The sequence below is a fragment of the Dysidea avara genome, chromosome 3 (assembly GCF_963678975.1).
Source record: "Dysidea avara chromosome 3, odDysAvar1.4, whole genome shotgun sequence".
NCBI lineage: Eukaryota > Metazoa > Porifera > Demospongiae > Dictyoceratida > Dysideidae > Dysidea > Dysidea avara.
Genome location: NC_089274.1, coordinates 48,613,745 through 48,640,872, shown reverse-complemented (window position 1 = coordinate 48,640,872; position 27,128 = coordinate 48,613,745). Strand labels below are relative to the sequence as shown.

General features: G+C 37.3%; 1 protein-coding gene across 2 annotated transcripts in view; it reads right to left on the bottom strand.

The window, feature by feature from the left end:
* The window catches only part of LOC136251422 (uncharacterized), a 29,317-nt gene continuing 2,189 nt past the window's right edge, over positions 1–27,128 (bottom strand). The window contains exons 2-12 of one of the 2 annotated variants that reach the window (XM_066043870.1): positions 24,624–24,671; positions 22,688–23,173; positions 19,806–20,387; positions 17,248–17,336; positions 7,809–8,164; positions 5,854–6,138; positions 5,478–5,631; positions 697–789; positions 533–646; positions 385–470; positions 1–335 (exon numbers count right to left, since the gene is read on the bottom strand). In XM_066043870.1, coding sequence (XP_065899942.1) covers positions 122–335; positions 385–470; positions 533–646; positions 697–789; positions 5,478–5,631; positions 5,854–6,138; positions 7,809–8,164; positions 17,248–17,336; positions 19,806–20,387; positions 22,688–23,173; positions 24,624–24,669 — 2,505 coding nt within the window. In that variant the 5' untranslated portion in view covers positions 24,670–24,671 and the 3' untranslated portion in view covers positions 1–121. The remainder of the gene's footprint in view (positions 336–384; positions 471–532; positions 647–696; positions 790–5,477; positions 5,632–5,853; positions 6,139–7,808; positions 8,165–17,247; positions 17,337–19,805; positions 20,388–22,687; positions 23,174–24,623; positions 24,672–27,128) is intronic. The other variant, XM_066043871.1, reaches the window with a different exon arrangement.

The window sequence follows — 27,128 nt, the reverse complement described above, 5'->3', positions numbered from 1 at the left end:
CTGAATGCTTTAAAGTATACACATACTGTCAACCTCACTGTCAGGTGAACTTAATGGCAGGTATGGTAATGATATAGAGTATAAAATATAAAACAGTACAAAAATTAATGTTACTCAATAATTACGAAGCTTGCAATTTTAATGTCATATAACTTTGCTGAAGATCAAGATGGAGTTGATAACCAGCAGCAAGCGGGCCTCCCAAAGTCATTGACAGTTGATCAGATGTATTATCATCAGTGACTGTTGTGGAGCTAGTCAGCAAGGCCCTGTCTGATTTCTGTAGAGTCCTTGATATTGTACAAGGGAGTGGACGTTGCCTTGGCTCAGGATGCCTATTATATTATAGACAGTAATATAATCACACATTGTAGTCAGCCTTACCAACACTGTATCATCAATTCATATATAGCTCTGGGACAACCAGGAGGTGGTGGGAGTCTGTATCCAGTAGTGATCTTCTCAAGGTACTATAGAGATAAGACACTTTTGATAAACACAAAGCAAATAAACTCATATTTTGGTAATGTACCTCTCTACCATTAAGTCTCTCAAATGGTTTATGGCCCAGGCTCCACACTTCATACATCACACAACCAAAACTCCACACATCAGTTTTAGTGGAATATTTCTTGTACAGAATTGCCTAGTAAGTGATATTGTTAGTCAATGATACAATGAACACAGTGGCCAAACCTCAGGAGCAGTCCATTTTATTGGTATTTTCCCTCCTGAAGTGATGTAATATGTGTCATCCTCCATGTCTCGTGCCATCCCAAAATCAGCAATCTGTGTAGTAAGGTAATTAATTATAAAGATCAGTAAATGTGGAGAGAATTCTGGAATGAGCACAAATATGATAGCTGTATAAGAGTATTTGTATAGCTAATTATGATTTTTCTTTACTAGATTTACTGTTTATCATCGAGGGTTAGGTGCAGGTAACATACCTTTAGATAAAGCTTTTTAGGAACAGTTTAGTGGGAAGCTTCTTCTACTATACACTAGGGAGCCCAGTAATGGAGAAAGTTGTTGATGATAGGCTGGAACTAACCAGGGTATAAAATCTCCGGTAGTAAGGGTTTATGGGTGCCCCAGAAACTGTAGCCCTCTTAGCTTTTCACAATATGTACCCATCAGTTTTATCTTTTGTAAAGTTCACCTAAAGTAGTATATTTCACTAAATATCTAGCCAAAGAGTGTTTGATACAGAGTTTATTTGACTAACTATACTTAGACAATGGTATGCTTGATGTGCACATGGAGGTATCTTATTAGCAAAGAAACCTATTCAATAAGACACTTGTTTACAACCACAATGATACACAAGTTATACAACTCCAGTGGACAGTTAGTATTTTTAACACATCAATAATAATAATTATGAGCAAAGTGTCACATTCGTAATGAACAAATTGCATTCAGGTAATCCTTGTAGCTGTTCAAAAGGAATCGAATTAACTGTAGTTGTAGTTGGCTATTATACAGTACTGTAGCAGGGATCATGAAGGTTTGGACTTTCCTACAAATATAGGCATAATCAATCCTAAATGATCCTTCAGAGAAACCCCAAATTAAATGCTTCCAATAAATTGCAGTTTAAAAAAAATTCCTATTCAACTAAATTTTCTACTAACTGACTGACTGCCTGATGCCTTCAGCCAAACATAACTCATCTATAGTTATGGCTACAGGTTTGATTTCTTTACTGTACGACGTCACTTTCATGACTATTCAACAACTACAGCAGCTACAATGTATGCATCATGGACTGTCCTCCTTTGTGTCCTGTTTCTCAGTTTTTCCACAAGTATTGATTCACCGGTTACATGTCATGGACAATTATAATGACATAATAAATAAATAAATAAAATTAATTTTGCCAACTATTTGTTGGTATTACAAAACAAGATGGCCATACTAGTGTGGGGACTTTGTACAGGAAGGTATTGGGAGAGATAATGTTTCCCTCTGATAGTGTTTATATATTCAAGAAAGGGCAAAGGTGAGTTATAAACGTACAATATAATGCAGCGCGGCACATTTACCTAATTGCAGCTGGTTTTGCATTGTCACAATATGTTTCCATGTGTAAAACACTATGAACAATATTTATTTCCAATACTACGTGCCAAAGTCTCTGAAGCCCCTACACTAACATGACCATTTTGTCAAATAATTATGACATCATATTTCATCATTGCAGAGGTTGTCTTGTCCAGTCATGGCTTCAATGTTGGCTATCATGAGAATCATCAGTAATTCCATAGTGACTGGTTTGATTGCAGAGTGTGTACTGTTCTTCATTTACAGCTGTGTAATGGGCAGAATATAGCTAAAAATGAGTTGATAGTCTGGGTGCACTTTCAGTTGTGTGCAAAGAATTTGTGTTTGGTGCCATTCCTTCTATTAGATGTGGTCTTCACTGATTCACCAGTAATGAATGAATTATGTTATCACAAAAAGTAAACAAAGTATAAAAAGAATGATCATAGAAATAAAAATAACGGGAGATTGACCACAACTGCAGCTTTACTACTGGCCTACTTTATCATGGCTATACTATCAATAGGTCATATATGATCGACTGAAGTAGGAATTAAATGTGCACTAGTATAGGTGCAGCTGTAGATCATCCCTTATTTGTTTCATAGCCTTCCATTTCTATGATCCCTACTCAAACGTAGAATTTCTAATTTATCTTGACACTTATTCTTAAAAGCCTATAAATTATATAGCTTTTGGTATGCTATACACATTACTTTTTAGAGCCATTCTCACATATCTCTGAAACTTCTAATACATATTTATCTTGTTACTAAAAATTATATATCACATACTCCAGCATGGCTTTGGCTTGCCATGACCCCTCCATATCCTTGGTATTCATGATACACAATCTCTGTATTAACTCACTGCTCAGGGGCGTACACAGGAATTTTGAAAAGGGGTTCCACTACAGCTAAGTGACTGTTATATTAGAGTAGTTTGTATTACCTGACTGCTCTATTAGAGTATCTCGATCTTTTCACCAAAATCATAATTCAAAAAACAATGCTATAAGTGTTGCTATCATGTTAGAAACTATTATTTAACAAAGATAAATTCTGTTCCATGATAGATTCCAGATTCTGGAAACCTAAAGTTTCAATTTTTTAATGTTTCAAGTAGTGTGTAAAATCCAAAGGGGTTTCCTGAAACCCCTGGAAACCCCCCTCAGTACGCCCCTGCTACTTGTATGCTATTGTCTAAGATGTTTAGAATCTTTTAATATGATATCTTTGAGATTTAAAACCATCAGTAACATCAATGGTTACACCAGCTGTGCCTTGGTAATTGTTGATGTTATTGTAACCTCAAGTTTTAAATGTTTAAATACAGTGTCCAACTATCACTTAGATTCAAACTGTTCGGTGTTGCTATATGTGCACACTTATACATGACACAAAAGGGTAGACACTTGTGAAGTGTTAGCACCAGTGTTGGGCAAGTTACTTTGTAAAAGTAACTAGTTACATATTACATATTACTTGCAATCGAACTATTTAGTTACAGTTACATATTACCCAAAAAATAAAGTAACTATAATAATATTACATATTATATTACTTTGTGTCCACAGCCTTAAGCTGTCACGTGTGAAACTACCACCTTATCACATGCCATGATAGCGTTGTTGGGCAATGTGCAAATCTTGGTTATAAGTAAGAAGCTGGTGAATAAGCTTCATTCGGTAGGCTTCATTACTTCGTTGTGGCTAGGCGTTACTCAGTGGATTACTAACGAGATTAGTAACTTTGTTACTTGCAGTAATAATATTATGTAATATTAGATTCGTTACACTAACTACATTACTTAGGTAACGTGTTACATTTATTAGTAAAGTGACTTGAGTTATATTACCTGTTTTTATAGCGTATTTTGTTATATTATTAGTTACCACAAAAGTAATAATATATTATGTAATGCGTTACATAAGTAGTGCGTTACTCCCAACACTGGTTAGCACAATGGTGAGAAACACAAGTCATAGACTAATAATATTCGGTACTGTGTAATGTTGTCATTATACTACTTTAGAGCACATTTTGAAAGTGCTTTTGACTGTTCTATTAAAATATTTGAACATTCTATTAGAGTACTAACAATATGGTTAAAGTAGGGATTATCTCCCTACAATAATATATAGTTTTGGAAATATTCACTGCAATGATTCTTACTAAATCTGAAATTTCAACAATTCCTTTACATTTATTTGTTTACCTTATATGGCTAATCATTTAAAGATTACTGAAAGCTATTGCACATGGTAGCATATTCAAGGTTGATTAACACACATACCAAATGTAATTTGTTTATATGTATACCTTTATTCAATCTTTTCTGTATGTATTACCAGTATAAGACTCTAGAAATTACAATGAAAGGTATTAAGGTACTAGAAACAAGGAAAATCACCTAATGTACAAATTTAATCTTAGCTCATATTAATTGATAAACCTGGTATTTGTGTACCACATGTGATACGGTAGTACCTCCATTATCCAAACACCTATATGCCAGTTAGAAGCATTGAATTTGTTCAGATAAATGAAGCCAGTTAATTTATAATACAGTTTCAACTACTCTAATAGAACATACACTTACTCTAATAGAACGTTCACCTAATGACGAAATACTCTAATAGAGCAGTCACTTATACTGCTTGGATAATCAAGGGTTCAGATAATCAATATTCAGATAATCAAGGTCCTACTATGCACACGTCATGGATTTATCTATGATTTTATTTGCCTCTAGTGGAAAGATATCAATTTTTGTGGGTAACATGTCACTTTGCTATCATGAATAAGTATATCAAATGAGAATCATCCATGCCTGCTACACTCAAATGGAGTAGAATAAATGTAGTCACAGGTCATGAACTGTCATCCATATATAATTGGTAGAACACAGCTGAAACTTAAGAGAGAACAACTACTTTGTGAAACACGAGCCTCTTATCCAATTTATAATCTAACTGTTTGTCTGTTGTCATTCTTTCCTTTGATGAGGCTTATAGAAGTTCACTAATGATGTGCTATGTCACAAAAGTTAAGTGTAGATACTAATAGGACTTTATAGACCAGTAAATTTCACTACAATAATAGTCCGTAAACAATTGAAACCACCCAATACAATCCTTGATTTACCCATGCTGTATTGAGTACAAAATTAACGATATCCACCTGTGCAACTTAAGTGTGTAGTGTTAACTAATATTGAATTGGGTAAGAATGAGACAATCATCTGTAGAAAAACCTCTACAATTTTATTATCAGAAGAGTCTACAAATTTCTGTATTTAGTTTGTAAGGTAGGTTTCCAGTACTTACTTTGCTGCAACATGCTAAAGATGCATTCCATGATACTTGTTGCATGATGGTAAACATCAGCATAAGTTGCAGTATCTCTCACACACTGATTTAAATCAATTACCTTACACACATCATCACTTGATACTAGTATATTCCTAGCAGCCAGGTCTCTGTGTATAAAGTGTTTGTTAGCAAGGTAGTTCAGTCCTGATGATATCTGTCTGCAGTGGCTCAACAAATCATGTTTGATTTCACTGTATGCATCCTCTAGTATTCTGTGGTAGTAAACAAAACGGTACAGTGAAACCTCTACAATCTGACACTCATTGGGATAAGAAGATTGTGTCAGATTAGCAAGGATGTCAAATTATTGAGCACAGGAAAGAATTTTAGTATACAAAACAATGTCAGATTATAGAGGTGTTCTGGATTAGTTTACAGAGGTGCTGGATTAGAGAGGTTTCAGTGTAATAGTTAAACAGACTAATAGAACTTACTTTGCCTTCATTTTAAATAAAAGCTCTTGCAAGTCTCCCTTAGACATATACTCCAGTACAATCATCATGTTCTCCTCTTCAGTCACTACTCCATGTAACTGTACTACATTGTTGTGTTGAAACTGACCCATAATGGCTGCCTCCCTCAGAAACTTCACCCTGTCTGACTCTGAACATTCTGAATTGAGTGTCTTCACTGCTACTTGCATAGGATCAGCAGAACCATCAGCCCATGTGCCCAAATGGACTACTCCAAATTCACCAGATCCAAGTTTTTGCAATGTGCTAAAGTGGACATGTATAAGCAGACACCATAATATGATTGTTCAAGACATAGCAGTATAGTAGTGTGCTATGCTGCCAAGGGAGTGTGTGTAGTGTGCGTGTGTGTAGTGTGTAGTGTGTAGTGTGTGTGTGTGTGTGTGTGTGTGTGTGTGTGTGTGTGTGTGTGTGCACGCGCGCGAAGCAGCATAGCCAAGTGGCTAGAGAATCTGCCTGGTAATCGAGAGGTTTCAGATTCGATTCTTGGTTATGCCAATTTGGTGTTGTTGTTGTTGTTTCCTTGAGCAAGAAACTTTACTCACATTGCTCCAGTCTACCCAGCTGTTTAAATGGGGACCTGGTGGCCTGGTGTCATCTGGGGAAGCAGCCCACCCAGCTGTAACATCAATGGGTACCTGGTGTTTACTGGGGAAGTAAATGTCTTGCTTAGCAGTGTTGGGTTTGTTGTGGAACTTCAGGTTCCGTGACCTCTCTCTGTGAGACCTGGACAGTTCTCTTGCGGGTTACTAGCCTTGGATTTGCCTGTACAAGGCTCAAACGTCTGAGTGGTGCATAGGCATCCCAGTGCTGGTTCACTGGGCGGCAATAGTGGTGCCTTGCACGGCTGCCGTAGGCTTTTGCTTTTGTGTGTGTGTGTGTGTGCGTGCGTGTGTGCGTGTGTGCGTGCGTGCGTGTGTGTGAGGTAGCATAGCCAAGTGGTAGAGTATTGGACTGGTACCCAGGTTTGATGCCCAGTTATGCCAATTTGATGTTGTTTCCATGAGTAAGAAACTTTACTCACATTGCTCCAGTCTACCCAGTCGTATATCGGGGACCAGGTGGCCTGGTGTCATCTGAGGAAGTAGCCCACCTAGCTGTTACATAAGGCATTTACTGGGGAAACAAATGCCTAATTGTTCTTGCCTTGCTTAGCGATGTTGGGGTCATTGAATTCTGCGACCTCTCTCTATGAGACCTGGACAGTCCTCCTGCAGGTTACTAGCTCTGCTCCAGGAGGATTTGTCTGCACAAGGCTCAAGTCCCTGAATGATGCACAGGAATCCCAGTGCTGGTTCACAGCATTTGTCTCACACACTCACACTCCACTCCACTCCACTCCACTCACTCACTCACACACTCACACACTCACACACGCACACGCACACGCACACACACACACACACACACACACACACAGAGCCACCCTATGGCAGCCATGTGAAACACAGCTGCACATAACAGTTTTATATCTCTGTGGAGCCATGCTTTAAAGGAGAACCTTAGTTATCCAAGGGTGGTCCATAAGTCTGAAAAGTCCGTATCTCTTAAATTGTAACCATAAAATAGAGTACCCTAATAGAACAGTCACTACTCTAATAGAGCAGTCATTTCTGTAGTTCAGTTAACCAAGAATCCGGATAAGTGGGACCTGGATAACTGAGGTTCCATTGTACTTGCACAATATGGTAGTTGCAGTAACTACTATTTTTCCAGTGAGGTGTTAAACATCAAAATTAATGTGCAGCATTGGCAATTAAAATGCAGTGTCAGCACAACCAGCTGTGGAGCTTACACATTCCAATACAAGCCTACACTACGTGATGTAGAGAAGGATGTGCATAGCAACCCTGCCATTGTTAATATGACTTCTCTTTCAAACAACACACTAATTTTACAATTAGGTTGGAACATACCTAACATTATTCTTGTTAATCTTTCGGAACTTCTTTTTCTCAAACCAAGCATAGATATTCTTTTCAACATGTCCAGGGTCTTCATATCTTTGCTCATCATCAGGCAAGCTATCACTACCATCAGAGCTATTCTGGTACACTGTTGTGATGGCTACTTCATACTGGTATGGTATGTTTGCCTTCTGAAGTACTGAAAGTGTCTGGTAGTCATTACTTGCAAGCTTAGGACAATCTTTAACAATAGCATCAATTGGTTCACTATAAGGATACTGCTCTATTTTCTTATCATTGACATCACAATTAACATTGGAATAGTTAGCATTACTCACTGCTTCATAATCAGCTGGTGCAACAGCCTAAAATAAAAAACACACAAATGAACACAGGTTATAATCTGATAGCCAAATACATCAAAATCTCTATATGGTATATAGTGCACTGACCATGTAGCTAAGCCAGGCAGCTGCTGAATAACTTAAAATTCCTAAGTTTTCATTATACTTGTATAAAATGAAATGTGAGAAGTTAAGAGTTATGCTGCTAAGTCGTGACTGAATGTGGTATAGATCCTTAATCCCAAGTTGTGTAGCTCCTCAGGCACTTGCCTAGACTGCAAGCTGTCTGTGGATCAAGTCACCAGTCGGTCTGTATTCAACAATTTTAATATCATGTTTTTTGACCCCTTGCTTTACAGACCTTAGCATTCTTGCAGGTCTCTAGTGAGATAGTGAATAATTAAATAATATACTATTTTCATTGTGTTGTTATACAAACAGCAGCTCAAGTCCATGCAAAACAACCAAGCTGTAAAAAAAAAAGAGTGCAGCATTTGAAAGCCTGGGTGATAAAAGTTGTGAAATTTAAAGTCAGTGGCCAAGAAATGACTGCAATAATGTTAATTCCTCTCCATTTTAATAACACATATATTGTATATAATTATGATATACACATTTGATTGTTCTATTAGAATGTCAGACATGACTGTAGTGTTAGGGAGACTGTTTTATTGGAGCACCTTTGTTTTGCTGCTGACCTTAACTACAGTCAAAAAATCTGACGAAGTTCTTACTGGCATTTTGCAACCTTGTTTTCTGAAATTTTAAAAAGCTAAGTCCTGATTAGGGATCATAGAAAGAAAAATAGGGAAACAATGGAGGTCGCCTACACCTGCAGTTATACTGGTGACTATTCAGTCTATATACCCATGACTGAATTAGTGATTAAATATTCACTAGTATATCTGCAGGTGTAGGCGACCTCCATTGTTTCCCTTCTTTGATTCCTAATCAAACTTAAAATTCCTAATTTTCCTTATATTTGTTTGTTTACATTTTTTGTAGCATTATTTATGACTGGTGAATCCCCCACATACCACATCAAAAGAAAAGATGGTGACAGGATTAATGTTTTCATCTGAATGTGTACCCCAACTATCAATTATTGACTAGAAAGTGAAATGGCCATTAAATTTTGCTTTCAGTTGTATTCAGCCAACAGTGTTACAAACAAAGATGCCTCTGCAGTTGATCTAGTTACCATGGAAAATACAGATAATTAAACGAGTAGCCATCCATCATGCTACCACAAAGCAACACCTTGCAAAAAAAAAAAAAATGGGACACAAAGGAGGACACTGGTAAGTCCAAGATGCATGCATGTTACATACCGCGGTATGCCAAAAGGCACATCTAGAGACAAAGTGACATCGAACAGTGAAAAAATTAAGCCCATAGCTGTAGCTGTTACCAAGTTATGCTTGTCTGAAGGCAGGCAGTTTGTCAGTCTGTAGAAAACTTCATTGATTAATTTATTTTAGCTACCTATTGGAAGCATTTAGGGTCATACTGAAGGCACTTTCAGGTTTGGTTATATCTAACCAATACTGCCAAGACACCAGGATGGTATTGTGAAGCTGACTTTTTAGTGAAATTTTTGGTCAGAAAATCGTAACTTCCATAAATCTCTATCCTACTACTGTACAAGTACATGAAAGATTTTGGAATTTTCAACTAGAGTAGGGACCATATAGCACTTCGATAAAAAGTACTGAAACAAGTTGGAGAAGTCCATGATATTAAATCACTGTAAAACTATTATTATTATGAAGTGTTATATCCCTACTGTGCTCAAGATACCATAACGGAAATGCACAGTAGGGATATAACACTTCTTATTGTTTTACAGTGATTTAATATCATGGACTTCTCCAACTTGTTTCAGTACTTTTTATCGAAGTGCTATATGGTCCCTACTCTAGTTGAAAATTCCAAATTTTTTCGTGCACTTGTTTGTTAACTTTTTTTTGTAAATAATTTTATTATGACTGGTGAACCCACGCATACCACATGAAAAGGCATCGCGCACCCCAGCTACATCAATTATCGTGTGAAAAGTGAAGTATCCATTACGCTTCGTTGTCATCTATGTTCAACCCGTTACACAGCATTTCGAATCAAGAACTGTTCGAAAAGCACCTCCACAATCCACGCATACCAAAAGAAAGAAATCGTGCCACGAGCCCCAATCATATTAGAGTGTGTGTGGTAATTATGAGTCACTTAAATTCCAAGCACCGCTATCACCTAATACAGTGACCCCAATATTTCATACTACTTGTAGGGAAAGATGTAATCATATGCTACATTATCCTAAAATTTCAAAAAATTTACCTACCATATATTGGGCATTTGATCTTTTCACTGAAGCCATGTAAGCATAGGTATTATGAGTCATATGGGGGTATTATGAGTCATATGGGGGTATTATGAGTCATATGGGGTATTATGAGTCATATTGGGGTATTATGAGTCATATGGGGGTATTATGAGTCATATGGGGGTATTATGAGTCATATGGGGGTATTATGAGTCATATGGGGGTATTATGAGTCATATGGGGGTATTATGAGTCATATGGGGGTATTATGAGTCATATGGGGGTATTATGAGTCATATGGGGGTATTATGAGTCATATGGGGGTATTATGAGTCATATTGGGGTATTATGAGTCATATGGGGGTATTATGAGTCATATGGGGGTATTATGAGTCATATGGGGGTATTATGAGTCATATTGGGGTATTATGAGTCATATTGGGGTATTATGAGTCATATGGGGGTATTATGAGTCATATGGGGTATTATGAGTCATATGGGGTATTATGAGTCATATGGGGTATTATGAGTCATATGGGGGTATTATGAGTCATATGGGGTATTATGAGTCATATGGGGTATTATGAGTCATATGGGGTATTATGAGTCATATGGGGTATTATGAGTCATATGGGGGTATTATGAGTCATATGGGGTATTATGAGTCATATGGGGTATTATGAGTCATATGGGGGTATTATGAGTCATATGGGGGTATTATGAGTCATATGGGGGTATTATGAGTCATATGGGGGTATTATGAGTCATATGGGGGTATTATGAGTCATATGGGGGTATTATGAGTCATATGGGGGTATTATGAGTCATATTGGGGTATTATGAGTCATATGGGGTATTATGAGTCATATGGGGTATTATGAGTCATATGGGGTATTATGAGTCATATGGGGGTATTATGAGTCATATGGGGGTATTATGAGTCATATGGGGGTATTATGAGTCATATGGGGGTATTATGAGTCATATGGGGGTATTATGAGTCATATGGGGGTATTATGAGTCATATGGGGGTATTATGAGTCATATTGGGGTATTATGAGTCATATGGGGGTATTATGAGTCATATGGGGGCATTATGAGTCATATGGGGGTATTATGAGTCATATGGGGGTATTATGAGTCATATGGGGGTATTATGAGTCATATGGGGGTATTATGAGTCATATGGGGGTATTATGAGTCATATGGGGTATTATGAGTCATATGGGGGTATTATGAGTCATATGGGGGTATTATGAGTCATATGGGGGTATTATGAGTCATATGGGGGTATTATGAGTCATATGGGGTATTATGAGTCATATGGGGTATTATGAGTCATATGGGGGTATTATGAGTCATATGGGGGTATTATGAGTCATATGGGAGTATTATGAGTCATATGGGGGTATTATGAGTCATATGGGGTATTATGAGTCATATGGGGGTATTATGAGTCATATGGGGGTATTATGAGTCATATGGGGGTATTATGAGTCATATGGGGGTATTATGAGTCATATGGGGGTATTATGAGTTGTCATGTTCATAAGGTCATCATTTCATGTCTAATTATGATAAATGTTATGGAAACATTTGCAGCAACTCTAAATACTGTCAAAACACCTTAGTTACCTTAATACGTATGCTTCATGTCTTTGTCCTGCTTACTGCATGGTAAGGGGTATACAGGTAGCTAATCTGGAATGGCATTTCTATAGTGACATAGTTTAAAGTCCTGTGTAACCTCTTAATTGGATTTGTGGTTAGCTTATGATCACTTGTTATGTTGATCTAAAGTGGTAGCATCCCTTTCATCCTAAATCTGCATGATTCAACCTTTTTAAAATTCATTTTAAGCTATGTGACCCACAATACCCCCTGACCCATAATACCAGCACCTACTCTAATTATCGTCTGAAAAGTGAAGTATCCATTACGCTTCGCTGTCGGCTATGTTCAACCCGTTACACAGCAGTACGAATCAAGAACTGTTTGAAAAGCACCTCTGCATATCAAAATAGCCATGATGAAAAATACGGACGATTACGGACTGTAACGAAAAATTTGGTCCGGGGAAAAAATCGGTCCGGCCGGACCATTTTCAGTCGACCAAATTTAGTCCGCCCGGACCATTTTTAGCATCCGAAATTGGTCCGACCTAACCAAAATTGGTCCGGCCCAAACCTAGTTGGCCACATGCACTCCTGACCACCCGGACCAATATTGGTAGACCAAAATGGGTCCGGGTGGACCACTAACGCATGCAGCCAATGATGCATAGCTATAAGTTGTTTGTGACGGAACACTGCAGCCGACCGTAGCTATAGCTATTCTCATTTATCAATCTCGAATAATGAGCATTGCAGGCATTATTACTGTATGGATTTGTGCTTAAAAGGTTATCCAACAAGGGCACGGATTATTGCATGCATGGGATCAGTTATAGCTGCATTGGAGGTGCTTAAGATCGAGATACTCTAATAGAGCAGTCACCTATAACATTCATCACCAGGCATTGGTCCAAAAATAAATGAAGGTGGGTGGCTACCCAGCTTAGCCCAGATTTTAAGTTGAGAGTCCAAACTTACATCAGGAAAAGCTGACACTGTTGTTGTTTGGCTTGTACAGTGAAGCTCATGCACAGTAGCATGTGCACTGTGTTCTTATGCACATATAATGTCTGATCATGAGTTAACACTAATGGTTAGAACAATACATCTGTAACACCTGCATGTGTACATACTGCACATTCCTCTCTTTTGTATGTGATATGTAGGAGATGATAGCTTAGGTTTGCTCCATTAAATAACTAAATGTGAACTATCATCTCCTACTGATCACATGCTCCTATATACTGGTATAAACATTTCCTTAAAAGTTATAGCTATAATATTCCCTGTATGCTTTTCACTACTTAACCAACTTTAAATTTTTACCAATTTTCACCTGTGCACATATACCAGTAGGAGATGCAGTCACTGATCCAGAATAAACCAAGGTGGGTTGCTGGCCCAGATTTTAAGATGAGAGCCTTGAATGTCTTGGTAGTTACATCAGGGAAGAAGGGCTGGCAATATTATCATCTATAGCTAGTACAGTGAAGCACATAGCTAGTAGCATGCCCTTGTGAACATAATAATGCCAGGAAAACTTGATTAATTGTTTCTCATCCCCACCCGCATCCCTTTTTACCTCACCGCCTCTAATTTCATTGTTGCTGTTATCAATCACGTGCACACGTATTTTGATGTTAGGAAGGCTGGTTATCATTTTACAGCACAGCAAATGTCACTTGCACCTCAGAAAAGGTAGCTAATACGTCAGTAATAGTTCTTAAAAGGTTTTAGTTAACCTTTATAACAGACAGCTTGATTTGGAGTATTTCTTTACTAATGAATAATGATAAATAACCTCCCGCCCGCATGGAAATCTGAATTTTTGTGGATGAGAAACTAGTAATCAAGTTTTCCTGGCCTAATGTATTTTGTAATCCCAGTACAGGTTGATCATGAGTTAACACCAGTGGTTAAAACAAATTGTAATACACTTGTAATACCTGTGCACATACTGCACATTCCTCTGTCATATGTGATATGTAGGAGATGATAGTTTAGGTTTACTCCATTGAATAACTAAATGTGAACTATCATCTCCTACTAATGACATGCCCCACAAGAAGAAATATCACCATAAAGGTTGTAGCTATAATATTCTCAGTATACTTTTCACTACTTAGCCAACTTAAAATTTTGAGGCAGTCGCATTATTTCATGGCCTTAGGGTGAATTGCTGCAGACATAAAAACTCAATCCTAAAAGCAGACCCCATATTTTCCTTCAAAAAGTCCTCTACCTGGTGATAGTTAATATACTGCCCATGATCATAGATAAGTTCATGTATATTACTACCATCTACTGTAAGGTTATAGCCAGCTAGCATTGGAATCTGATGCAATGCAGGCATTTAATTCATGTTGATATAACGAAAGAGTGCATGTTCATGATCAGCATTATTAAATAATGCATGTCTGAGTGGCTGCAAGGCTATGCATGGTGGGTGGCTAGCCACCCCATCCACCCCCTCTGAATCAGTACCTGAGATGATATGTGTAGCTGTTTATAACAATGCATGCATGGGTATTCCCTGATTAATATAGAACTGACCAAGGGTCAGAATTAACAAATTAAATTCTGAGCTAGCTATATGCAGAAGTTGAAGATAAGACACGTTTTAATGATAGATTTTATAATTGTCTACCATCCTCAAGTATAAGTGATCCAGCATAAACTGGTGATTTCCGTCATGTTGCTATAGTTGTTTGTCATAATCAACACTAACGTTAACAGGCTGGATGAAAGATTCAACCAAACACTGCAGAGCCGATGATGCTTGTAAAGTTTATTGAGCATGTAAAAATATACTTGGGAAGAATATCTTGATGCCTGTGTTTTTGCATACAACATTACACACCAAGAGTCCAGTGTTGACCATGCATTTGAGTTGATGTATGCCAGAAGAAAACCTCTACTTCCCACTCGGACAGCTAGCTACTGACATGGAAAAGAAGAATGCAGGACTTTTATCATCTCACACTACTTTAAATTAAAACAGCATTAATTTTGCGACTATGTTCATCGCTGCATATAGCTATGACATGGAATTTGGTTTCTAGCTACTAACCCGTATATCAACTCGGAAAACGAACCATCTAGTTATGACAAACTCCTGGACCAACATTTATAAGTAAATTTATATTATTGGATGTATATCAGCACATTGCTGTCTTTCCAATGTAATATAATCATAATCATAAACTATACGCTACTCATTTATATAGTTTCCAGGCTAAGTCGGCTGCAGTGATCCGTCACAAAAAACTTAGCATGGACCGACCTGTCCACACACCCGCGGACCAACCAAAATCGGTCCAAGTGGTCAGGGGGTGCATGAGGCCAACCAAGTTTTGGCCGGACCAATTTTGGTCAGGTCGGACCAATTTCGGATGCCAAAATGGTCCGGCCGGACTAAACTTGGCAAACCAAATTTTGTCCGGCCGGACCAGTTTTGGTATCCAAAATCGGTCCGGCCGGACCGATTTTACCCGGACCGATATTTCTGTGACAGACCCACAATACCCCCTGACCCATAATACCAGCACCTACTCTAATTATCGTCTGAAAAGTGAAGTATCCATTACGCTTCGCTGTCGGCTATGTTCAACCCGTTACACAGCAGTACGAATCAAGAACTGTTTGAAAAGCACCTCTGCATATCAAAATAGCCATGATGAAAAATACGGACGATTTCTGTTTCGAAGGGAAGCCATCACTGTGCTTGCGCCAAATCGACACCTTTCCCTGTCAGCAAAGATGAATGGGACACAAAGGAGGACACTGGTAAGTCCATGAAGAATGCATTGTACGTACTGCGGTATGCCAAAAGGCACCTGTCGGGCTGGAGCGACATCAGGGGCGTAGGGAGGGGGGGTTCAGGAATCCCCCTGTAAAATTTAGACTTCTGCAAGCAGGATCCTAACACACCATTTAGTGTGCAGGACAAAATGAGTGAGCAATATAGTGTAATGGCACAGCACAACAATTGATAAAACTTACATTCATCTCTCAGGGAAAGATTTACAGAGGTAACATGAGCCCTCTTCAAAACAATCGATATACTCTAATAGAGCAGTCAGGTATATACTCTAATAGAGCAGTCAGGTATACTCTAATAGAACATGCATGTAAATATCCATGTCCATATGAAGTTTTTCAGACATTCCAACATTAAATGCAAAACTTAGCATGACCTTATACTGTTATAGCTTTGGTGTGCAGTGTTTAAAGATATAGAGCTCCAGTAATTTATCACTTGTGTTATGCAAAATGAATTCATGCTATGCATATTTGTATAGTTACATTGTTTTGATTGTCATTTCTATCAGTGGATTCATGGCTCCTATACCACAGTGAGATATAACCATCACTTACAGATTACTATATGTGTCTCTATGTGTTATGCTGTCTGTTTCCACTAGGTGACTTTATCTAGTACTACCTTCATCCCAGGGGCACTTAATGCATCATAATTAATGTACTTTTGCATAAAATATAGCAATTTGCTGAGTTTTGATTTATTAAAATATTGAAAGTCTCTCAGCGGCTGGGGGCTGTGCCCCCAGACCCCTGCTTCTAGTAACTCAATGCTGGCACTGGAACCCCCCTTCAAAAAATCCTGGCTACACCCCTGGATGTCGAACAATAAAAAAATCAAGCACATAACCTTAGCCGTTATCGAGTTATGCTTGTCTGAAGGCATCAGTCAGTCAGTCAGTTAGTCAGTCAGTCAGTCAGTTACTCAGTCAGTCAGTCAGTAGAAAATTCCGTTCAATAAAAAAAAATTTAAAATTCCGTAGCAACTTGTTGAAAGCATTTCGAGTCGATCTGAAAGCTTGGTTTTACCTCACCAATACTGCCTCATCATCGTAAGGGAAAACTGAGGCTGATTTCTGGGTGATATTATTTTGTGGGCCACGCCTACTCCTTTGTGGTCCCTACTATACAGTTACTATCATATTGTATGATAATATTGTCCCATAAGAAGAGCTTCCCTTTGGGGCATTCCACACAAATACATACCACACTATACAAATGGATACATGCATCCACACAAGGTGGTGGAGCAGGCCAAAGAATGAGGGGCTGCCTTTGGCAATGAAAGTTGCACAGTGGCATACATCAGATGTGGATGCCAAATCTAATCTACACAACACACAACCACATACCTTAATAGTTTTGACTTCCTGCCTTATCAAAGAGTAATGATGACTTGTGAACATTTTATCCTCATCAGATGATTTGTAATTGTCATGAACTACAAGAAAGAGTCACTCTAAAAATGTCAGCAACTACATAAATTTCTAACTAATCAAGGTACTTCAAGAGTAATTAAAGTGGCAATGTCTAAAATGAACCATCAAAATAGCAATAGCTTAATGCACCCAAGTGTGCTGTGTATGCAACTATTTCGAAGTAGCAATTTAATTGTCCTTAACAACAAAATTAATACAGTGAAACCTTTTACAGTATTGTGCCATGAATGGAACCACAAAACGTCTCTATATTGAGGTGGCCTTATTAATGTGGTCTGACTGAAATGGTAACCACTCTACAGTTTAACCCATTTTTCAATAGGGCATAATAATTTATTATCACATTGAAATTAATATTCTAGACTGAACTCTAAAAAAGTTAATATTCTATATTGAACCCTAAAAGTATTTACATGAAGTAATGTATGGCCACAATATACTACTTTAGCCATCTATTGGAATTGTGCGTGCTGACCATTAGGAACTACAAGAATACCGAAGCCTGCGAATGCAAGGAGTGATACACTTGAGATCTGCAAATGCAAGGAGTGATACACTTGAGATCAACTGAAGTTGGTAATCTATTGTCTTAATGTATGTAATAAAAATTAATTAGATATTTTACATATGGTACCACTCAAATGCAATGTCAAGTGCAAGTCATTAAAAGATAATTAAAGGGCATGGTACATATTTTGCTTGTGATTATTCATCCCAATTTGTTTGAGATGAATACTCGTGAATGAAATGGGTGCCACGCCCTTTAATTAGCATTTAATTGCTTGTACCCTTGCAAAGTCCCTGGCACTTACAGTCATAGGCCGATCTGAGGGGAGACCAAGGGGGGCTTTGTCCCCTAACCTTCTCTTGCCCTACTTGGACTTACAGGACTACATTGACACCAGAAACAGGAATCATGCATTCACACTGTATTCAGAAGTACAGAAAGCCAACAGCAAATAGAAGATGGCAGTTATATATATGCACTCAACAGTTATGAAATTTTGCACTAAAGATTGAGATACTCTAATAGAACAGTCACAATTTTAATGTAATTAACTGACAATTTTTGTAACAATAGCTACTGCTTAGTACCAAACAGGTTTATCTAACCAACTTTTATGTCTTGCATAAAGCATGCATTTTATTAGCTAAATAGCTATCAAAAATGCTCCCAAATTCAAACCTAGGAGGTCTAGTATTAAAACTTTTCTCAGAAGGTATCCAACTAGAGTCTTACTGAGAAAGCGTACTCCCTTTATCCAGCTAGCTACTGAATACCAGACAAAGTTATGCAAATGAATATAACTTGTGTACTAGAGCTCTTAATGGAATGAACGCTGTTTTATCCTACAACTTCTTGCCCCCCCCCCCCCCCCCCCCCCAGCAATGTCTCCTAGATCCGCTTATACTTACAGTTTACAGTGTGAGATTTACATGTACAGTTGGAGTTACCAAACAACAACATATAAAAGTGCTATAACTAAAATAATGTCTACAGACTTACTCAACTGTGCCTGACTGTTAAACTGATCTATTAAAGCACGTTGATCTTATGAAGTAATCCAAAGTGTATGGGAGCTTCAGTCCACTAATCTGAGCAAAATAGGGTGAATTTTTGAGCAACGCTCAAAATAGGTTATTTTCAAAGCATAATTGGCTCAAGCCTTTTTCATAACAATAGGCCTAGCATATAGCTTGTACATAGGAGTAGATTTCCTGACTTCTTATTTCCGCAGTGTGAATAATTATATAATCACCAAGAAACAATAAAAACAATAGCATTGCACATTTTCATGTAGTTTTAAAGTGTAGTGTGTTCATGTTTTGCTGTATTTTGGCGTATGCATTGCACATTTAATTTAAAATCTTGAAAACCATCCTATAATGTGGCATAATGCTTGATGCTTTTGCTAGCCTATGATGCTCAAAATAATGCCAGCATAATTGGCGCAAGCCTAAACTACATACACACTGCATTTGAGTGATACCGTAGCCTAGTAGAGAAATCACAAGATATGCATTTAATCCTTATCCAGTGAATTTAAGAGAGTAACTATTGTAAAAGTAAATTTGCATATGACATGATAATTCCATTCTTTATTTTAGTGATCCCTCCATACACTTATTTAACATATGGGCTGTAACTCATCATTAGTGGACTCATTCATATTATACATCATCAGAATGAGTGGCACATACTGGTACACATACTAGTACACATACTGGTACAACACAAGTTCATGTTAACTTTAGGCCACCACCCAGGAAAGTCTGGGCAGAACCCAGATGTCACATGAATTAACACTTTTGTGTTGGTGGAGAAAAGAGACAAGCAGATCTGGAGACAAGACACAAAAGAGCTTATGTGTTTTACATGTACAAAAAGACACTTTTGGATTTTTCTATAGTAAAAGCATTAACAGATTTAAATATTGAGCTGAGATCAAATTCAATATGGCTGTAAATACCTTCAAAACTTCTCTCCTTTCTCCCCCTCCTCCTCTGATACCACATCAGAAAGATGATCACCAATACAATAAAGATACACATTACTACACCAACTACTACACCAGCAATGACTGGAGCAATACTCAGTGATGATCCATCACCACTACTTGTTATCGTGGTAGAAGATGGCTCCATCATATCAGTAGAGGTCATACTAGATATGTCAGCTGATGTACTAGTGACAACAAATGTAGTGGTAGTAACCAAGGCAATGTCACTGGTAGTCATGGCAATGTCATTGGTGATACTGGCAGCAATACTGGTTGTCATGGAAACATCATTAGTGGTCATTGGAACATCGCTGGTTGTCATGGCAACATCATTAGTGGTCATGGCAACATCACCGGTGTTCATGGCAATGTCACTGGTAGTCATGGTAACATCACTGGTGGCTATGGTAACAGTGCTGGTGGTCATGGCAACATTGCCAGTGATCATAGTAGAGATAGAGGTAGTTGTGGGATTGAGAGTATCAAATGTTGTAGTTGTTGGTGAAAATGAATCTGTTGTTGTAGCAGGACCAATAGTAGTAGGGGATGGCTCTATAACAATAATAACATAAGGTATCAATAGTTTGAATTTAATTATAACAATAAAAGAATATTAATTTTTACTCATGACTAAAGAACTGATTAAACATGGCTGCAAGTGCAGGTGAACTGTCTTTTTTCTATCAGTACGGCACAAGAAGTTAGTGCACTACACCAGTATGTCAGGAAAACAATAATGCTATATTCATGCATACATACAGTGTAGCTCCATATTGCCAAATTTTTGTTATGGAAATTCTCTCTACCTTCAGTAGTTCCCATACCAAATTTGAGACTAGGGTAATAGGCAAGGACATTCTATCTAGCCCATGTGCTCCAAGAATTCCCAAAATACGGCTCACATAAGCTATCAAATATTGGCTTAATTTCTTCATTACTTTTTCTTCCTTTTTGTACACTTAAAAAACCTGTGATAGAATGCAAACATGTCATCTGATTGCCTAGTATGCAAAACATGACCAATTGTTAGGCCAAGCAGGCAAAGTTGATATACAATTTTAACAATGATGCTACATCACACTTAGCTATACGTTATTACTGGCAGTGGCACCACTATGTCATTTTTGCATCAGATCGTATCATAAGGTCTTGGTGGAAAAATCTAGCTGAAGCGCAGCTCGGCAAGGACTTCTAAAGTATTGCACACTTCAATCTCCATAAGGAAAAGTGAAAATAACTACTTGCTTTCATGCTTTAAAAAAAATTCAATGGTTATAACAAGTAATATTTCACAGAGTCTCGAGAAGTCCGATAACTATAGGTAGTATAATTCAAGTGTTGAACTAAAGAATGTACATTAGCATTCATCCTTGATGGGTTTTGTTAACTAATAAAATGAATAAAATAATGAAAATTTTGGAGCATCTTGAAGCACCGTATAGGCAATGAAGATAAACTGTGAATTATTGGCCTTTCAGGCAAATGAAAAATTTAAAATCACTGTGTGGATAGTGTATTCATCATGTATTGTATTTGTGTGTGAAGTTATAATGTAAAAGCTTAATGTGTGTAATAATACGTGACTGAGATATTCTAATAGTCGCCTAATAGAATGTTCATTGGCAAATATTCATGTACTGCATATTAAAAATTGATAACAAAGTTATAAAAATGGTTCTCTTCTATCTCACTCTGCTATATATTCTTGTGGAAAAGAAAACAAGCAGCTCCAAAGCCAACCACAGTCTGGCTTTGGGGTGTTACACATATAAAAAGAAATATCTATACCAAAACAAAAAACAGCCATACTGTGAAAAGGGAGGGAAAAAAGTGGTGAAATCAAAGGTGGTGAACAAGAAATGGCTGCAATGACACTGATGTTCATTAATGATTGACATTAACATCACAGCTTTGATTGACTAATTCACAACTTCTCCACCTGGCTTTTCTTTTTTTCTTTTTTTGGGGGGCAGTGGTGTAGCTACCATTGAGGCAACCGAGGCAGCTGCCTCGGTAAAAAATGCCCAACGATTCAGGCTGAGCAGCCTGAGATTCAGTGGCACCCCTAATTTTCTACTCAAACATTTACTACTACTAAGACAGCATTACTGTACCACACATAGTAGGATCTATATGGCTGTAGTACTAAGCAGGGCCAGAGCCCACGGTGACAAAATCAGGAATTGGTTGGAACACTTTTCAGTTACTTGAATTTGCATCAAAAAGAGCGAGATACTCTAATAGAGCAGTCATCGTAATGTACTCTAATAGAGCATTCAGTACAGATTATATATATATAGCCTCTGTTCTCATTACACTGTCTGGTCTAAGCAGCACAAGGGCAAGCTCCCATCAGTAGTTAATTTCAATGATGGGGCATATCCCTTTCAAATAAGCACGGTTTATAAGAAGGCTAACCTGCCTTCAGAATGATGGTTTATTTTCCTATATAGAAACTTTTTTTTGTCCACATGGTTGTGAAGACAGACAGACAGACATACAGACACTCATATAATTTATTTTAATTTCAGGAAACCACGCATGCACCCACAGTTGGCCAGTTGGCCATGGGGTGCACAACTGGTATCTTATTTCCAAGGGACGTGGATACCAAGTTGAATAAAACTAGTGCCCTGGAAAGGCTAAAAATTACAGATTATGCATATAAGACTGTATAGTACACACATGCAAAGACCAGCTCAACAGTTCCCATGATGCTAAAGAACATTTGCTTGAGCAGGACATGGCCTACATAGGCCATAGCCAGATGAATTTTACTTAATTATAGACTACTCAGGACTACTTGTACAGATGTGACAAAATAGGACAGATGATAAGACTTACTAACTCACCAAGGTGTACTCTAATAGCAATGGTGTAGTTAACATCATTAGTACTTCCACCAACAACACTGCTTTGATTACCAGTAACTTGATAAGTTGTTATTTGACTGTTATCAGTAGTATGTAATAACTGCACATTAAGGTTAGAATACAATCCCACAACTGATCCTGATGGTACAGTGAACTGTTCTGTTACTGGGAGAGTGTAGTTCTGACACGAAAAAGATGGACCAGTACCATTAGGAGTGAATACAACTGTGTTTGATTGGATAAGTGAATAGGTAGTACCTCCAGTATTCTCCCATATACCAGGATAAAATGTAACTCCAGGAACATTTCCTAGTAACTGATAACAGAACTCCCAGGTAGTCACAATTCCTTCACACTGAATTGTATATCCAGTTAGTATGTATGTTTGATCTGCCCCAATAACATTCTCATCATAATCCAGTGATCCAACAGTGTTCGGTATCATACACCTTTCACAGTTGACTGCTGATTATTAATACCACATCAAGTCATACAACTATATTAGCTAGCAATTAGGTACTATATTATATGTCACAACTGCTAATTAAGCTGTGAAATAATTAGCTCAAACTGTAACATCAAAGCTGCATGGCAGCCAAGAAAAGACTACTACAATAATATTAATATCAAGAAATGCATCACCACATCATTATTATGACAGCATCATGATGTGATTATTGAAACTGATTAGCAGTAACATTTATTGTAACCATTTCTCAGTTGACATCTTTGATTTTAGAACTTTTATAAACCAACCTTTTAGCCCTGGCAACTTTGAAGGTAGCACTTTCACAATTTGGCTGATTTGGCATAATCATTACTTGTTTGTTTGCATCTGCAAGCTCAGAAGCTGTTACATTTCCTTCTTTCTACAAATATTTTTCAGTAAAGGCACTTAAGATTTTTATAACAGGTTTCAAAATGTAAGTGACTGTTCTATTAAAGTACTTCACTTAATTGTCATACATGTTTGACTGATTTTCAACATATTCCCATAAGCACTTCATCTTATAGACTATAGGCATGACATCGTGATTTGTCAGTAATTGCTAGAAATATTACTTGCTAATTATTAAAAATAATACGTAAATAGAGTCTTTATTAATTCTCTCTGAATGTGAAGGGAATTAAATAAAGTATGGACAAATTATGGTGAGCGTTAAATACCACAAGAGAAATATGACAAATTTTGAAAGAAATAATCTCTGGGACAGCCACATGGACTTTATTTTAAATTTGGAATGGAAGGTGTTTCATACATACCGAGGAGATTTCCATTGGTTAAATTTACACCGTACATTTTTGTTTCAGCATAATTGAGCAACAAACATGTGAACGTAGTGATTCTGTATTGTCTATTGAGGGTACACTGACTTTCTTCAACAGACCGATGAATGTTCATTACAATATTAATCATAAATCCTGGTAATTTGCTATCGCCATGATGAGTCTAAAGCATTCTTGCTTGAACTGAATCCTGTTATTGTCAAAGTATTTTTCTTTAAGATCTTTCACACAAGATATGGAGTCTGCACTCATTTGTGCATCTATTGATGGTAATAATGTAGCGACAGAACATTTGACTCAATGAAGTCACATACTAAGAAGCAATGGAAATTTATTGTTTCATACAAGGTATATTTTTTGTACTGATGAATGTCATAGCCTCAAAAGTTTCATTTTATGGTAAGTACCTTGAACACGCTCTACCTTCTGTGTACAACTTCCAGTGTCCAATGGGCATTTTTTTTTTTGTTTATTTAAAAGTTTTGCATAAAAGCCGATAATTTCATGGAGAGAAGCATTGTGGTGATACAATACAGTCTAATCCAAATTTTATTCAAGCTTTAGTGATTTAATTTAGTTGAAGTACAAATTTTATAAATACATTTATGGACAATGCATACAAACCTACCTGGTACGATCAGCTCAACAGCAATCCAAATCACAACGTAAATCATTTCTATAATAATCAACACATAAACACATTTCATTGAAAGTTGCAATATCCCAGAGCTACTTCCCAGTATACCTATATAAATTTTCTCTAAAGAGGAAAACCTTGTAAATTTTGTGCTAGATTGTTTTAAAAAATTAATATCAAAATTCAGCACCTCACTTAAAGCTATACACGCAAGTAACTCATTTCTGCTGTACATCTACCTATGAAACATTTCATAGAGTATTTTGTAAATTAGCAATAAAATCTGAATTACCCATAGTACGTACCCTAATGATGTGACAATGATAATTAAATTTATAGACCAATGAATATCAACACGAAAAGTATTTATTGTATGAGTTAAATTCATAGATAGGTATCATGGGTCATGTGATAGGTATATCATGGGTCATGTGATAGGTATCATGGGTCATGTGATAGGTATATCATGGGTCATGTGATAGGTATATCTTGGGTCATGTGATAGGTATCATGGGTCATGTGATAGGTATCATGGGTCATGTGATAGGTATCATGGGTCATGTGATAGGTATATCATGGGTCATGTGATAGGTATCATGGGTCATGTGATAGGTATATCATGGGTCATGTGATAGGTATATCATGGGTCATGTGATAGGTATATCTTGGGTCATGTGATAGGTATCATGGGTCATGTGATAGGTATCATGGGTCATGTGATAGGTATCATGGGTCATGTGAAATGTTTATGTTTACTAGTACATTATAAAATGTTATACTAGTAAATTAATTAAGCTGTCTATATATGGTATCAATTCCAAAAATAACTTTGGGAATATTGTATTTCCTTGGTTAAATGCCTCAGTGTTTATTACCTTATTAGTTTCAAATATTACTGTGGTAATCATTTAACCTGACCACTACTTGATGATTGAAAATGATGTTATTTTAAATCAACTGTGGCACCACTCAAGTGTAATGTGGCATTTAACCAAGTAAACAGGGTAATAGCTATGTGCTCCCAAGAATATTTTGAAAATAGTAGGTGAGAATAAAGTGAATTGGTAAAATTGAAAATTTTAAGGTGCTATGCACAGATCCCTACATACTGAATTACTGATGTACAGTTTTAAAACTGTAAACAACTGTGGATACAAAAAAATAGAGTAATTTAATTTGATCTTTTGCAGCACTGGTAGCTACAGTAGTAAAAATATGTCACATAGCCAGGTTCTTTGATGCTTGATCTGCTTTAGTTAGAAGTCAGTAGCTATAGTATTTAAGGCGGTAAGCCACACAGCCTGGGAACTGCAGCTGATATCTAGCTATATAGCTAGTTAGTATTTTTCATGTATCATACAGTATGATAGTACTATATAGTAGGGACCACAAAGGAGTAGGCGTGGCCCACGAAATAACATCACCCAAAACCCAGCCTCGAATTTCCCAGCCAACAATGAGGCATTATTGGTTAGGTAAAACTAAGCCCAAACAAGCTTTCAGATTGACTCGAAACGCTTTCAATAAGTTGCTACAGAACTTTATAAAAATATTTATTTAACGCAATTTTCTACTGACTGAGTAAGTGACTGAGTAATTGACTGACTGACTGATGCCTTTAGACAAGCGTAACTTGATAATGGCTAAGGTTAAAAGCTTTTTTTCCACTGTTCGACGTCACTTTGGTCCAAGAGGTGCCTTTTGGCATATCACAGTACATACAATGCATTCTTCATGGACTTACCAGTGTCTTCCTTTGTGTCCCATTCATCTTTGCTGACAGCGAAAAGTGTTGATTTGGCGGTAGCACATGAGGGCTTTTTTGATGGCTTTCCTTCATAATGGGAATCGTCCGTATTTTTCATAGTGGCTATTCTGATTGCAGATGTACATTTGAACAGTTCTCGATTCGTACTGCTGTGCAACAGGTTGAACATAGTCGACAACAAAGTGTAATGGATACTTTCTTGATGATAATTGATATAACTGGAGTGCACACCAGTATGCGCATGGATTGCAGGGGTGCTTTACAAACAGTTCTAGACCCGAAATGCTGTGTAACAGGTTGAACATAGCTGACAATGAAGCATAACAGATACTTCACTTTTAAGACAATAATTGATATAGCTGGGGCGTGCGGTGCCATTTCAGATGCGGCAGTATGACAGTCATAATAATTATTTACAAAAAAGTCAAGTACACATCCTGAGCACAGTAGGGATATAATACTTCTTATTGTTTTACTGTGATTTAATATCGTGCACTACTCCAGCTTGTTTCAGTACTTTTCATCGATGAGCTATGGTCCCTACTCTAGTTGAAAATTCCAAATTTTTCTGTGTACTTGTAAAAAAGATTGGTATAAGTTTTACATAACATAAAATTTAGTTTACAGCGATAAAAAGTACCATAGTTGGTCATTAAAAGTAGGGAAACAAGGGAGGTCGCTATACCTGCAGATATACTAATGGACGTTAAATCTCTACACCTATGACT